Here is a 13,462-nt window from a genome sequence, read left to right as displayed (position 1 = left end):
TCAGGACCAAAGTCCACTACCCTAACCACTAGTCTATTCCTAACAAACACAGAGTTCATTCAGGTCCTCCAATATCAGTCTATCTCTTATCCAGATTTAGCTCAGTTCCAAAATATATAGTCAGTCTTCCTCTTAAGCCTGCCTGCCACCTCCTTCATAGTGGTGAGCTCTCACTTCCTCCCAATGATACTTCACAGTGGCAGATAAATCAACAGCAGCTTTCTCCAAGCTACTCATTTCCCAGGCAAAGGTTCAGAATGAATTCTAAGTATTATGATTGCAAGTCCATGCCTGTGCAGCTTGGCTGGTGCCATCCCATCTGGAGCTCCTCTCACTTCAGTCTCCCTGCAGAGACTGAGCTCTTTACCTTTCTGTCTCTTTTTTATATAGCCCTTGGTGCCTCCCAACTAACTCCATCCTCTTTTCCTCTCCTAAGCTTCTAATCTTTTGGTGCCCATCTCCCTACTCAGCTTGAGTTGATTCCATGGTTCTGTGTTCACTATTATCTGTCCTTTTCCCCTTGTCCTGTCAGGTGACAGTTTGTATACCCCCAACAGTGATGGACAATACTATTTTGTTTGCTCATCTACTGCTTACTCTCAACTAGTGGAGTAGCAGAGCTGAAGCCTGTTTATACATGTAGATGTCCTGCTCCTTGTGATCTTGGGCAAGACACTTAACCCTCCACTGCCTCAAGTATAAAAATTAGATTTTGAGCTGTCCAGAGACAGGGAAAAACCTAGTGTATCCAAATCTAACTCACCTTGAGATACTACTGAAAAAGGTGTGGGCAAAATCCAAATAAATAAAAAATCCTGAAATTTCCAGAAGTAGATTCATGCTACATAGAGAAAAATATACATTAGCACTGGGAAATTTATCAAAGTATGCCAAAATTACAAATTTGTTGCTTTTGCAGTGACTGTAAAATAATATTTTCTGTAATACAGAATTTCATTATGAACACTTTTACGAGTATAATTCAAATCACTGTCACATTCCAGCAATGAACATTTATTTCAATCACTTTAGTACATGCAATCCTAAAATCCTTCTCTAAATACATTTACCAGAAAGCAAGGTATATTCAATTACAATTACCAAGCCTAACAATATGACTAGAAACCATGATGAAAATGATAAAGTCCTCAAAACTATCAGTGAAACTACCATTTTTAATTCAGTTGCCTGGGTATGGGCTTATCATGGTTAGCCCTTGTGTTCCCATCAATTCCACTAGAACAGTAAACAACTAGATTAGTGGGTGAGGTGCAGTCTCCCTTTTCCACAAAATCACAAGTCTCTTCACAACACTTTTCTCCAGCTGATCCTCTTACATCTTTGTTTACTTCCTTCTCCATGCTAACACTTTCTGTCTCAATGTACCAGACTCAACCGCTATCTTTTACCCCACCAGCTTCTTTCTTACTTTTCCTGTTCCACCCTCACAGTTGATCCTGCCTCAGCCTCCCTCCCTGAAGCTGGTCCCCTCTTTGTTCCTGCTAATTTTCCTACATCTTGTTTATCCCTTTCTCCAAGCTAACACTGTTACAATTTACAGAGCTACCTTTCACCCCACCAGCTTCTTACTTTCTGTGTTCCTCCCTCATCCTATCTTGCCCCCGAGGGTCACCTCTCTCAATCCCTGCTCCAAGGCTCATACCCTCTTCTCTTCCCCTTCCAGGCTCTACCAGATGCTACCTGTGTCTGTCCCTTCTTTTATTCCTTCACAGATTCATTCTCCTTTCACTCACTCTCCCCTAGGTTCATCTCATCCTCCTCATCACCTCATACCTCTTTCTCCATCCTTTTAGACCCACTTAATCCTTAGCAGAGCAGCGATTGGGATAAACATGTCTTGACACCTGCTCTACACTCCACAGAACAGTCAATATACATTTTGGGGGGGTGGGTGACACCCATCCAGTGATACAAAAGAGGAGTAGAGGATGACAGTTTCTACTGTTACTTTCTCAATAAAATATTTGATAACATCTTTGAGGCTGATCGCCATTCATGTCATCCTCTATTCCTCTTTTGTTGTTTCAACGTAGAGGCTTGTTCCTGTTCTGTTTGACTTGACTAGACATCCATCCAGTAACACTACTGTTAGACCTTGTGAAGTTGGGGGTATTGTTCTTGCCTGTTGTTTTAATAGGAGAGAGACACTTTAGTTTCCGATTTCCCTTTTTGCAAACATAACTATATACTTATTCTCTTCCTAATAGCCAAGAAAATGTTTATTATTTGAAATGTATCTGGAGGCTTTTTTTCTTTTGGTAGCACATTGCAATAGTTTTAAATCATAGTATTTTCAAAAGATAACACACAGTCAACCCTTGGGATAGAAGCCATATCTCACAGCTTTTCAGTGCAACACACCACAGTCTGGCAGCTTCCTGAAGGGAAGAAGGAATAATCTCTCTCATATACAGTGGATTCTGGACATTCAGGACACCGCTTAATTGAAGCGGCTGCTTATTTGATCCAAATCCTGGCGAACAACAACAAAGCACAATTTTAAAGATACAGTGGTTTCACTTATTTGGGACAATGTGCCATTTAATTGGGCCAGTAACATATGCAAAACTTCATCGATACGTCACCTACCCCTGGAGTTTATATGGGCTGCCACGTTTGTGTATACGTACTGCTGTGGGGTGTCGCATTCCATTTGTGGTGTGTGCTGAAAAAAATGCCAAGGAAACATCTAACACTTGCAGATAAAATTGCCTTGCTAGAAGAACTGAAAAAAAATCAACCTCCAAACACCAGTCAGTGCCAATTGGCAGAGATTACAGGAGTGCCAAAATCCACAATATCACGTGTTCTACAACAAGAGAAATTGATAAACGAATGGACTTTAACTGAGAGGCAACAGGGAGTTTCCCAAAAACGGAAGCGTGAAAGTAAGGATCCTGATGTAGAAGAGGCCCTGAATCAATAGTTCTCAATTGTAACAGGAAGAGTTGTCCATGTGAGTGGACCAATGTTAAAAAGCAAGTCAGAGGAATTAGCTAGAAAACTTGATCACAACAATTTTAAAGCAACAGATGGCTGGTTGTCACGATGAAAATGCAGGTTCAGGATTAATTTTAAGAGAGCACATGGTGAGAAGGACAGTGCTAACGCTATAAATGCTGAACAGTGGAAGACCACAAAACTTCCACGTTTACTTTGTACATTTTGTGCAGATAACATCTACACCACCGACAAAACAGGGCTGTTCTACTATGCCACACCTGATGGATCCATGACCCATAAACACACAATGCTGTCGGGATTGTGTAACAGTGCTAAGCTGTTCCAACATGTCGGGAACTGATAAACATAAGCTGCTGGTTATTGGAAAAAGTGCAAAGCCAAAGGTATCATGCCAACATCATTTTTTCGGGCCAGCTGCTTAACTGGGACAATGTACTGTAGTCCTGATATGTCCCAATTAACGAGAATCCACTGTATTTGAATAATTAACAATTGCAGCATTTAGCTTCACAACTGGTAATGAAATATAACCTCAAATTTTAATTCTAAACAGCATAAATCTGACTAGTGCTTATGCGTCAATCTGATTGCATTGGTTTGTTATAGAAGGGGGGGGGGGGTCAAAGTTACAGAAGCTGGCTTTCACCTTGTAATTTACAAACATCTGTCTTACCAAAAAAGGAAAAAAAATAGAGAAGTATCACTTCAGCCTCCTGCAAACCAACATCTAAAGTGAGACATCAGAATTTATATGGAACTCTAAAATCTGAAAACAATCTCATACATTTGAAAGCATGATGCTAAAGCTAGTGTATGACCACACCTCCATTTCTATTTTGAATGAGCATAGCAGCATACATCATAGATCCAATCGGACTCTTATTGCTTGTGGTGTGAACCAATACTGTACCTTTCTTTCACCACTACAGACTTCTCTCATGAAAGGTGGGAATCAACCCTCGAGAATTTATAGATGTTAATTTTATGAGGAAAACAAATCAAGAAACCACCCCAAAAAAACGCTACTAACTTTTCATGAACAGCATTATTCCCTTCTGCCTTCTGTTTACCTGAAGGCATATTCTTATGGCAATGTAGGGAGCTATATATGAGCTAACTGTTCAATTTCTGTTATAAAGATGACGTCCTCAGTGAAAACAGAATTAAGGGAACTTAAATGGAGTCAGGCTATAGAACCTAAGAAAAAAAAAAGAATGTAACTCCTAAAATGTAAAAGAAAAAATGTAAATGGATGTGGGAAAAACTGAAAAACAACAGCAGTTTCCAAGCATGCATCCAAATCCAGCAATATACACCTTACACCTCTCTCTTAGATGTTAAAAACCAGCATCTGAACACAGTAGACAGACATTCTGGCTATAAAGTTAATTTTCACAATTAAAGTTTTCTGTAGTACACACCAGCATTTAAAGAATAACAGTTTCTCTTTAAATTTCCAATTTAACTTTTCTATAAAGCCTGTGAATGAATTCTTGACTATTATAGCTCCATTCCACTCGCTTGACAGTCACAGATCCACATCAGAGGACAGTTTCCCGCACAACTCCAATGAGACTGTGAGGCCTTTCCTGTTCCACCCTTTGACTTCTCCTTTTTCTTTGCCTCTTAGCAGTAGTAAAAGTACTGATATCCCCACAGCTGTCCAAGTGGAGTAGGCCAGGGTATCTTCGAGATGGCAATGTATGTGCTTTTGCTGTGGTTTGCTGGGGAGGCATCATCACCTTCATTAAAAGGGAAAACAAGGTATTAAAACCAATACTGTAGATTGATTTATGTTAAGTAAGACATAAATGGTCTATCAAGACTAGCATGTTGGACTCTGTGTCCTTGGAAATACCTAGATCTTGCTGAGACACAGGAAGTGGTAATCTCCAAGCCTGCTTGGCTAAGCTAATTGGATGTCTTTCAAAACCTTGTCTAAGACTTTTTAAAACCTAGCTATTTATTAACTCTGATTACATCCTCCAGCAATAAATTCAAAGATTAATTGTGCTGCTATTGCTACTAGTTTGTTACATGGAGTGTCCCCTTGTCTTCGTACTAATTGAAGAGATAAATAACCATTCCCAAATAACCTGCTCCACATCATTCATAATTTTATAAACATCTATCATATCCCCTTTTCTGCTATATCATCTCAAAGTCAAAAAGCCCTAACCTGTTTAGCCTTTCTTCACAAAGGAGCCGTTCCATCCTCCTTTGTTATTTTTGTTGCTCTTCTCTGTGTATTTTCTAGTTCTGCTATGTCTTTTTAAGAACAGGCAAACAGAACTGAAAATAATATGCCAGGCATGTTTGCACTAGGGCTTAATAGAGCAGCATTATGATATACTCATTTGTATTCCTTTCTAAACAATTCCCAGCATTCTATTAATTGCCAAATGTGGAATACATACAAAATCCTATCACTGAATATCAGTACTTGTTCAGAACACAATATAGCTACATATTCACACACAAACTTACTCACAGACCTATCAACATGCACAAAAAAGAAACTGCAACTGTTCTGAGATGATAAACAATCGGCATTGTAAATGATAGGAATACATTTGATATATGTTTATCTTATTCAGTAAAGCGGTTTACATTAAAAATATAAAAAAATTAAAAGAATGCCATTTTTAATATGTAAGCCTAAACAGATAGAACATACAATCTAATAATCCAATTATATACGTTATGCAGAATTGCTGAAGCCACCTTCCTACATAGTCACTCAACTTTCATATACCTTAAAATCAGCTTCACCTTGAATTTCTTTAGGCAAATCATTCCACCAATAAGGTGCTAAATAAAAAAAAAGTTAAGGCAGTCCTTTTGGGCACTCAGCGACATACGGCCATAGTACTTGCAGTCTGCCTGATTGTGCTCCGAGCCTAGACAAATCAAATATCTGGAATGGGTATGGTAAATTTCCTATCTTTCTCCTACACTCTGAGCAGAGATGGAACCACGACTTTGAGACATCTTCAGAAAACCAATAAATTAATAAAAGAAAAGAAAAGAAATATTTTTAAAGGAAGAGACACATGAGAAACAACATTGGCAAGGCCGCTGTGAGAGGGGGGCAGGGGGGCAAGATTCCCTTGGCCCGGTGCCTGCCATACAACAGCCTCTTTTTTTCAGTGATGCTGCAGCCAGCCTAAGAGCATCGCTCAGTCAGATCCAGCATCTTTCCTTCCCTTCCAACCCCCCTTCCGGTCCTCTACTTGCCTCAGAGTCATAGCCATGTCCCGCCTATGTGGAAACAGGTAGTTGCTTCACAGGAGCCAGGGCGCAGCAGGGAGGACCCGTGACCAGCTGAGCAGTCTCTCTTGATCGCTGCTGACTGCCAGCCAATGAGTTTACTCAGGGGTGTGCTGGTAAATTTTTAACAACAGGCTCTTTCTCCGGACGTAGCCAGCTCTGCAGTTGGAAGGGCCAGGGGTGGCCGGGGGGAGGGGGGAGCAACACTTGTCTCTCTCTCCTCCCTCCCTTCGTGCAGGCACGCTAGGCATACCTTTGCTGGCAGCCAATAAATGGACTGCCACCAATCCCAACGTCTTCCTCTGAGCAGCATGCTGGAACTTCTCACACATGCTCGAGAAATCCCAGTCTGCTGCTCAGAGCTGGAAACAAGGAGCGGGGAGCAGCAGCAGTCTATTTACTTGGCTGGCAGGGCTCAGCATCCCCACCAGCAAAGTAAAAGAGAATTCAGCAGGGGGCCCAAGCCCACATTTTGGGAGCCAGTTGTTAAAGTAGCCATGGAGGACCCTACTTTAACAACCGGCTCCCAAAATTCTTAAAAACTTAACAACCGGCTCTTGTGAGCCAGAGCCTGCTCCAGCACACCACTGAGTACTTTTGAATGATGGTGTAAGGTGGTGGTGGGGGGGGGGGAAGGGGGTTCTGTAGTGGCATGACAGGGCCCTCAAGATTGTTTGCCCCACGCCCGGCTTTGTCTCTGGACAGCCCTAAACATTGGACACAAAGGAAAGTAAAAATCCTCTTCAATTTAAAATAATTTTTGTTTTCATGTCAGTTTGGCAGAGAAGAAAACAACTAAATAGGACTCAGCCAAACAGGGGAGAATGGCTCACCCCGGTCTCCCGGTTCCAGTCTGGGGTTACTAGCTCTCTATCAACCTCCATACGAGGTTCCCCCTCCAGGCTCAAACCCCTCCGCCTCAGCGGGGGTCGCACCACTCTGTTTCAAGATGGCGTCCACTGCCAGCTCCACAGAGCGGGAAGAAACCTCGCTCGCCATGCTCGTGCCAGCTCTGACGTCTGAAGAGCACGATTTACAGAGACCTGCTACTGATCTGCACTTGCCACAACGGGAACAGCGCTTAACAACCTCCGCAGCCATCGCCGAAACACGACGGAAAATTCAAAATGGCGGATTCGCGCCAAAACTGTCCCGATCGCGGGCCCTCCCCGGAGGAGCTACAAAACGCTCTTACCTCAACAGACCGAGTCCCAGAGCTCAGGTCACACTGCACAATCAGAAGAAAACCTCTCTTTTTTTTTTTTTAACGCTGTGAGGAAAGTTAGAGGCAATTTTCCAACTCCGGAGGATCAGTAGAGTGGGAAAGGCAGGGAAAGGACGAACCAATGTGCCCGCAGCCACATGGAAGTGGGAAAGGCAGAGACAGAGCGAGCCTATGTGCTTGCATCCACCTAGTAGTGTGTGGGAAAGGCAGGGAAAGGACTAACCAATGTGCCTGCACCCACATGGAAGTGGGAAAGGCAGAGACAGGGTGAGCCTATGTGCCTGCATCCACATGGAAGTGGGAAAGGCAGAGACAGGGCGAGCCTATGTGCCTGCATCCACATCGGGGGGGGGGGGGGGAGGGTAAGGCAGGGAAAGGGCGAACCTATGTGCCTTTAAAGTGGGCACCATCAGCCACAACACCCCTGCTACAACTGGCAAAAGCACAGGAGCCACCCCAGGCAGAATTCTGTAGGAGCTGAAATAGGGTTACCATATTTGTGGAGACAAAAAAGGCCAGAAACAATAAAAATGGTTGCTACCTTTGCTGAAGAAATATTTAATCGTAGCCTTTAGTTAATGAACACACATCAAACAGTGACTTACTTACAGTACAGCAGTAGACAATCTACTTTTCAAAAACTTCATGATTTGAGTTTGACTGAGTCTGAGCCCAAGCGTACTTATCAGAAGAGCTCATATCCTTCAACAACTTTGTCTGGCTTCTGAGAAACATGTAAAAGTCTTTGCATGACATATGCTTAAAGTTGTGCTGCACAAACAACATTCCTTTTACAGATTCAACCAGCAGGGGAACAGAGAGGGGATCAACAATGCCTTTCTCTCTCTTTAGCACCCCCATTGACTAATTGGCCACAGATGGTGTCTCTCAGTGTGTTGGTCATAGTCACATAAAAGAAAAAGAGGACATTTCCCTAAAAATTAAAAATCCTGGAGGACATATCTGAAGAAGTCCAAAAAGAGGACATGTTCTCGTAAAAGAGGACATATGGTAACCCTAAGCTGAAAAAGCTGCATCCATCCTGCTGGGGAGATAGAGAATACTTAAGAGGCAGATGGGGCTAGCTGGCCGTGAGGCACTATGGTTTTTCAGTGCTCTCTATCTCCCCCTTCTGGTTGATGGACACAACCCACTCGTAATGGATTCATCTGCTTGATGACAAGGAAGTGCTTCTTAAGTTACATCTCAAATGGCCCTAAAGCAAATGGGAGTAGATACATTTACATATATCATTTATTTCGTTCCTTCAAAATGTGGCACCGTAGGCAATTTATCTTAATGTATTAAAAAATTGAATAAATATTCAAGTTAAAACAAACAAAAAAAACCATATTCAATCCAAATTATATCTACAAAGAATAGACATTCTGATTTACATAAGGGTTCTGTAAAAAAATATATATATCTACTGGACAACAGCCTGAGCTTCATACTAGAGTTAGAGAGATCAACAAATGAAGAATCTTTACACTATTGGTCTACTTTTTACTTGAACTGATCTGTGACTCGGTTTTTGCACTTTACAGTGTTACCTTTTTATGATTAAGAAAAGTGGATTTCCCCATATCTCTATAAAGTTACACAGAATACAAATAAGCTGTTTCTTTGAATGCTACTTATATGGGTACTGAAATACTTTGGGGTTTTTTTTATGAGCTCAGGCAGCTTAGAGTCTTTATAGCTAATTAGACTTCCTCCTAAACTGTGGTGGTGGAAACTGAATTTGTAGTATGGAATCGCTTTGAGATATCTTAAATATTTCTATGTTGGAACAGACTTATGGTTCAGATATTTATTTTCTCCCCCTTCCTTCCACCTCCCCCATTTTTGTATGTCTAAGGTTTTTTATACTGGCTCCCTTTCCTTTATATTGTGGACTAAGAATCTATTATTTAATGCTCTCACATATACTTCATATATTTTCTATGTATAACCTAGGTGGTGGGACCATTTTAACAACCAACTCTAATAATCCAAATAAATTATTACAATACTATGCCATTTAAATGTTTACATCATATTATGAGGCGGGCAATACCTCAGAAAGACACAGAGACAAACTTAATGTGCCTTCCATGCTTCTTTTAAATCACTGGTTAAAAAAAAAAACTTATTAGTATACAAATTCTTAGTGAAAAAACTGAAGATAAACTTGTGGAACAACTGTCCATGGTTAAAACAATGTTCATAATTTTTTTAATAGAATTAAATTATGTAAAATACTTGAACAGATAAAAAATAAAGCAAAAGAAAAAATACACAAATGAATCTGTTTTAAAGTCCACCACAAGGCTGATTGGATCAAAGATGGCCACACGTACACGAAGAGCGGCAGACTCCCTCTTTCTTCTGAGAAATGCCTAAGTGCCAGGGTAAAGCAGCGATTCGAGCCTCCCCGCTGCCGGTTTCCCCTATTGTGGGTCCCATGGATCGCCATGTGAGGAGTCTCGGGGCTGGAGAAGTCGGGAGCGGACCCAGTGGAGACGCCAGCTTGAAAGAGGAGGTGGTGGCATCTCCTGGGCTTGAGACGATGGTAAGCCCCTACAATAGAGCTCCTCCCCCGCAACCACAAGGTTTGAGTTCTTCCCTCTCTGAATCGATGGTGCCTTCTTTGAGAAACATGCAAGGCACCATTTTGAGTGAGGTTCACTTACAATGGGGGGAGATTGGAGGAGACAGATTAGAAGCATACTCCCAGGAAAACAAACTTGCTGTGCCTCAGACGGGGATCGATGTTCTCCTGAGCTTGAAATGACAAGTGATACTTCTCAATCTATGCTGGTATCTTTTCCTGATTTTTTTAAAGAAGCCTACAGAGGTAACTTTAGACTCTTTATGGTCTTTAATTTCTGATCTAGGTAAGACTTTTCTTACACAAACTACTCGTAGAACAGAGTGGGAAAAGTTGAAACAGAGGTGAAGGAATTGCACGTTCGAATGGACCAAATTGACAAGGATTTTTCTAATATTCAAAATGTACATATCTCATTGGTTAAAGACTTGTCTAATTTGAGAAAGGGAAATGGGACTTGATATACCGCCTTTCTGAGGTTTCTGCAACTACATTCAAAGCACTTTACATATATTCAGGTACTTATTTTGTACCAGGGGCAATGGAGGGTTAAGTGACTTGCCCAGAGTTACAAGGAGCTGCAGTGGGAATCAAACTCAGTTCCCCAGGATCAAAGTCCACTGCACTAACCAAATAAGTCAGAAACATTTGAAAACTATGTAAGGAGTAATAATCTTCACTTTTTAAACTTTCCAAGGGTAACTATGGTTAGGCCCTTGGAAATGCTGAAGCGTTATATGAAGGAAATTTTGGGAATTTCAGAAGATAAATTCCCTCCTTTTACACAAGCTTATTATCTACTGAGAAAAGCAGTGGAACAGCAGCAAAATTCTTTGGATGTTTCCGCTTTACTGGATACCTCAGACTCAGCCACTGCAGCGACTTTGGTTGCTTCGGTGGCACTATCCCCGATAAACAATGGTTATTTTGAATGTTTTTTAAAAACAGAGAGAAATTGTTTCTAGGCTTTAAGAGTCAATTATTTCCTGACGTATCAAGAGATAGTCAACGTAGATGCAAACAGTTTTTATTATTGAAACCTGGAGTTCTGCAAATAGGTGGAACTTTTTTTTTTAAGATATCCATGTAAATGTATCATCCTATATAATAAAACGCACCTCCAACATTCTGAAGCTGACTGCATGGCTGAGGCATTCCTGCTCTCTGTATCCATCTCCTGAATTGACATCACGTACTTCCGGGTTTGTCACAAGCAGAAGTGACCAACCACATAAGGTTTCTTGGCTTCAGAATGTTGGAGGTGCATTCTATTAAATAGGATTGGTCAGTTCCTTGAAGCACAGCCAGAGCTCAGCGTCCTACACATTAACGCTCAGACACCAGAGAGAGAGGGAGGGAGGGGGGGCCTGACACCAGAGAGGGGGGGGAGGTATCTCTGTCACACACACACTCTCTCTCACAGTCAATGTCTTTCTCTCTCTCACTCTCTATGTCTCACACTGTATCACATTCACTCTCTATGTGTCACAGTCACTCACACACTCTCTTGGTCTCATACACTCAGTCTCATAGAGAGTCTGTGTCTCACACACTCTATCTCGCACACACTGTATCTGTTTGAAACACACACACTCTCACACTGTCTCACACATACGCACTTGCACACACTCTCATTCTCTCACACACACACACTCGCACCCAGACTCACTCTCTCTCTCTCACACACACACACACTCGCACATTCACGCTCTCAAACATACACACTCCGAGGAAAACCTTGCTAGCGCCCGTTTCATTTGTGTCAGAAACGGGCTTTTTTTTACTAGTTAGATATAATGCTGTTAAATATGTCTTCACTGAATCTTCTCACTTGTCAGCTTTTACAGCAACTAAAAGAGTTTCAGGAGATTAAGTAAAGCTCTGCATATAATTAATTTCTAGCTCATATTCCTCAGGTATAATATTGCCTTTAATTTTTCCTCAATTTCTCCTTTTTCCATTAGTCTTGGATCCTTATATTTATTTTATTTATTTATTTGTTACTTATATCCCACATTTTCCCACTCTTGCAGGCGCAATGTGGCTTACAGAGAATTAAATAAGAGTACCAAGTTAAAAGCTTAGGCAAGCATAAAAGAAGCAAATAGGAGGGGAGAAACTAACAGCGTGAACTAGGCAGGGTAAGGGACAAGGGATGCATCAATCAACATGGTAAGTTGGGGGGTAAGTCTTAGCAAAGAGGAATGTCTTTAACAACGTCTTAAAAAGGGCATGGTCCACTTGAGCTTTAAGTTGACGAGGTAACGTGTTCCAGTGTTTGGAACTCCAATAACGGAAGGACGAGGCAAAGATTTTCTTGTACTTGACACCCTTACAATTCGGAAAATGGAGGTGGAGATAGGACCGAGCAGCAGGGTTGGCATTTCTAGGCGGAAGGTCGATCAAGTGGAGCATGTAATCCGGGGCAGCCCCATAGATGATTTTATGTGTTAGGGAGCAGATCTTAAAAGCAATGCGCTCCTGTACAGGCAGCCAATGAAGTTTAAAGCGCAGGGGTTCGGCGTGTGCAAAATGCCTTTCTCCAAGGATGAGCCTCGCCGCAGTGTTCTGAGCCGTTTGGAACGTTTTCAATAAGGAGGCCTGGCAACCCACATAAATACCACTACAGTAATCCAGATGGGATAGGACAAGCCAGTGGACAAGGGTACGAAACAAGTCTCTGGGAAGGAGGTATCTGATGCGCCGAAGCCTCCACATGGCCTGGAACATATTTTGGGGGACCCAAGTGTACATGATCAACCAGCTGGAGATGTGAGTCCAGATGCACTCCTAAAAGCCGCAGGCTGTTGGCAATCGGGAGGGCAGAGCCCAGAACTGGAAGCATTGTGTCAGATACATGAGCGTGCGTGGACGAGAGGATGAGACAATGAGTTTTTTTCCCTGTTTAGCCTGAAGCGGAACACCCTGGCCCAATGTTCTAAAGTGGAGAAACAGGCATCTATGAGGTTGGCAACTTCTGATACTGTGGAGTGAAAAGGGATGTAGACTGTAATATCGTCCGCATAGATGAAAGGGTTGAGGTCCAGGTTTGCAAGTGCTGTGGCTAAAGGCATCATCATAATATTAAATAGGGTAGGTGAAAGGGGAGAGCCCTGAGGGACCCCACAGGAAGCATTCCACGGTTCAGAAGTGTAGGAGTTCACCATGACCTGGTAGGACCTTGAAGTCAAGAAACCCTTGAACCAATGCAAAACTGGCCCTCCTATACCAAAAGAGTCCAGTAGGTGGAGCAGGAGTTCATGATCCACCATGTCGAAAGCGCTAGACATGTCAAATTGCAGCAGAAGAATCTTCCGTCCAACAGATAGTTCTCGTCGAAAGTTAGATAAGAGGGTGACCAGGACAGTCTCCGTGCTGTAATGAACTCG

General features: G+C 42.1%; 1 protein-coding gene across 1 annotated transcript in view; it reads right to left on the bottom strand.

Moving 5' to 3' along the window:
* Positions 1 to 785: 785 nt before the first annotated feature.
* FAM189A2 (family with sequence similarity 189 member A2) overlaps positions 786 to 13,462 on the bottom strand; it is a 102,331-nt gene continuing 89,654 nt past the window's right edge. The window contains exon 11 of the mRNA XM_030193849.1: positions 786 to 4,727. Coding sequence (XP_030049709.1) covers positions 4,527 to 4,727 — 201 coding nt within the window. The 3' untranslated portion in view covers positions 786 to 4,526. The remainder of the gene's footprint in view (positions 4,728 to 13,462) is intronic.

This window comes from Microcaecilia unicolor, chromosome 2, assembly GCF_901765095.1.
Source record: "Microcaecilia unicolor chromosome 2, aMicUni1.1, whole genome shotgun sequence".
NCBI lineage: Eukaryota > Metazoa > Chordata > Amphibia > Gymnophiona > Siphonopidae > Microcaecilia > Microcaecilia unicolor.
This window is presented reverse-complemented; position numbering and strand designations above follow the sequence as displayed.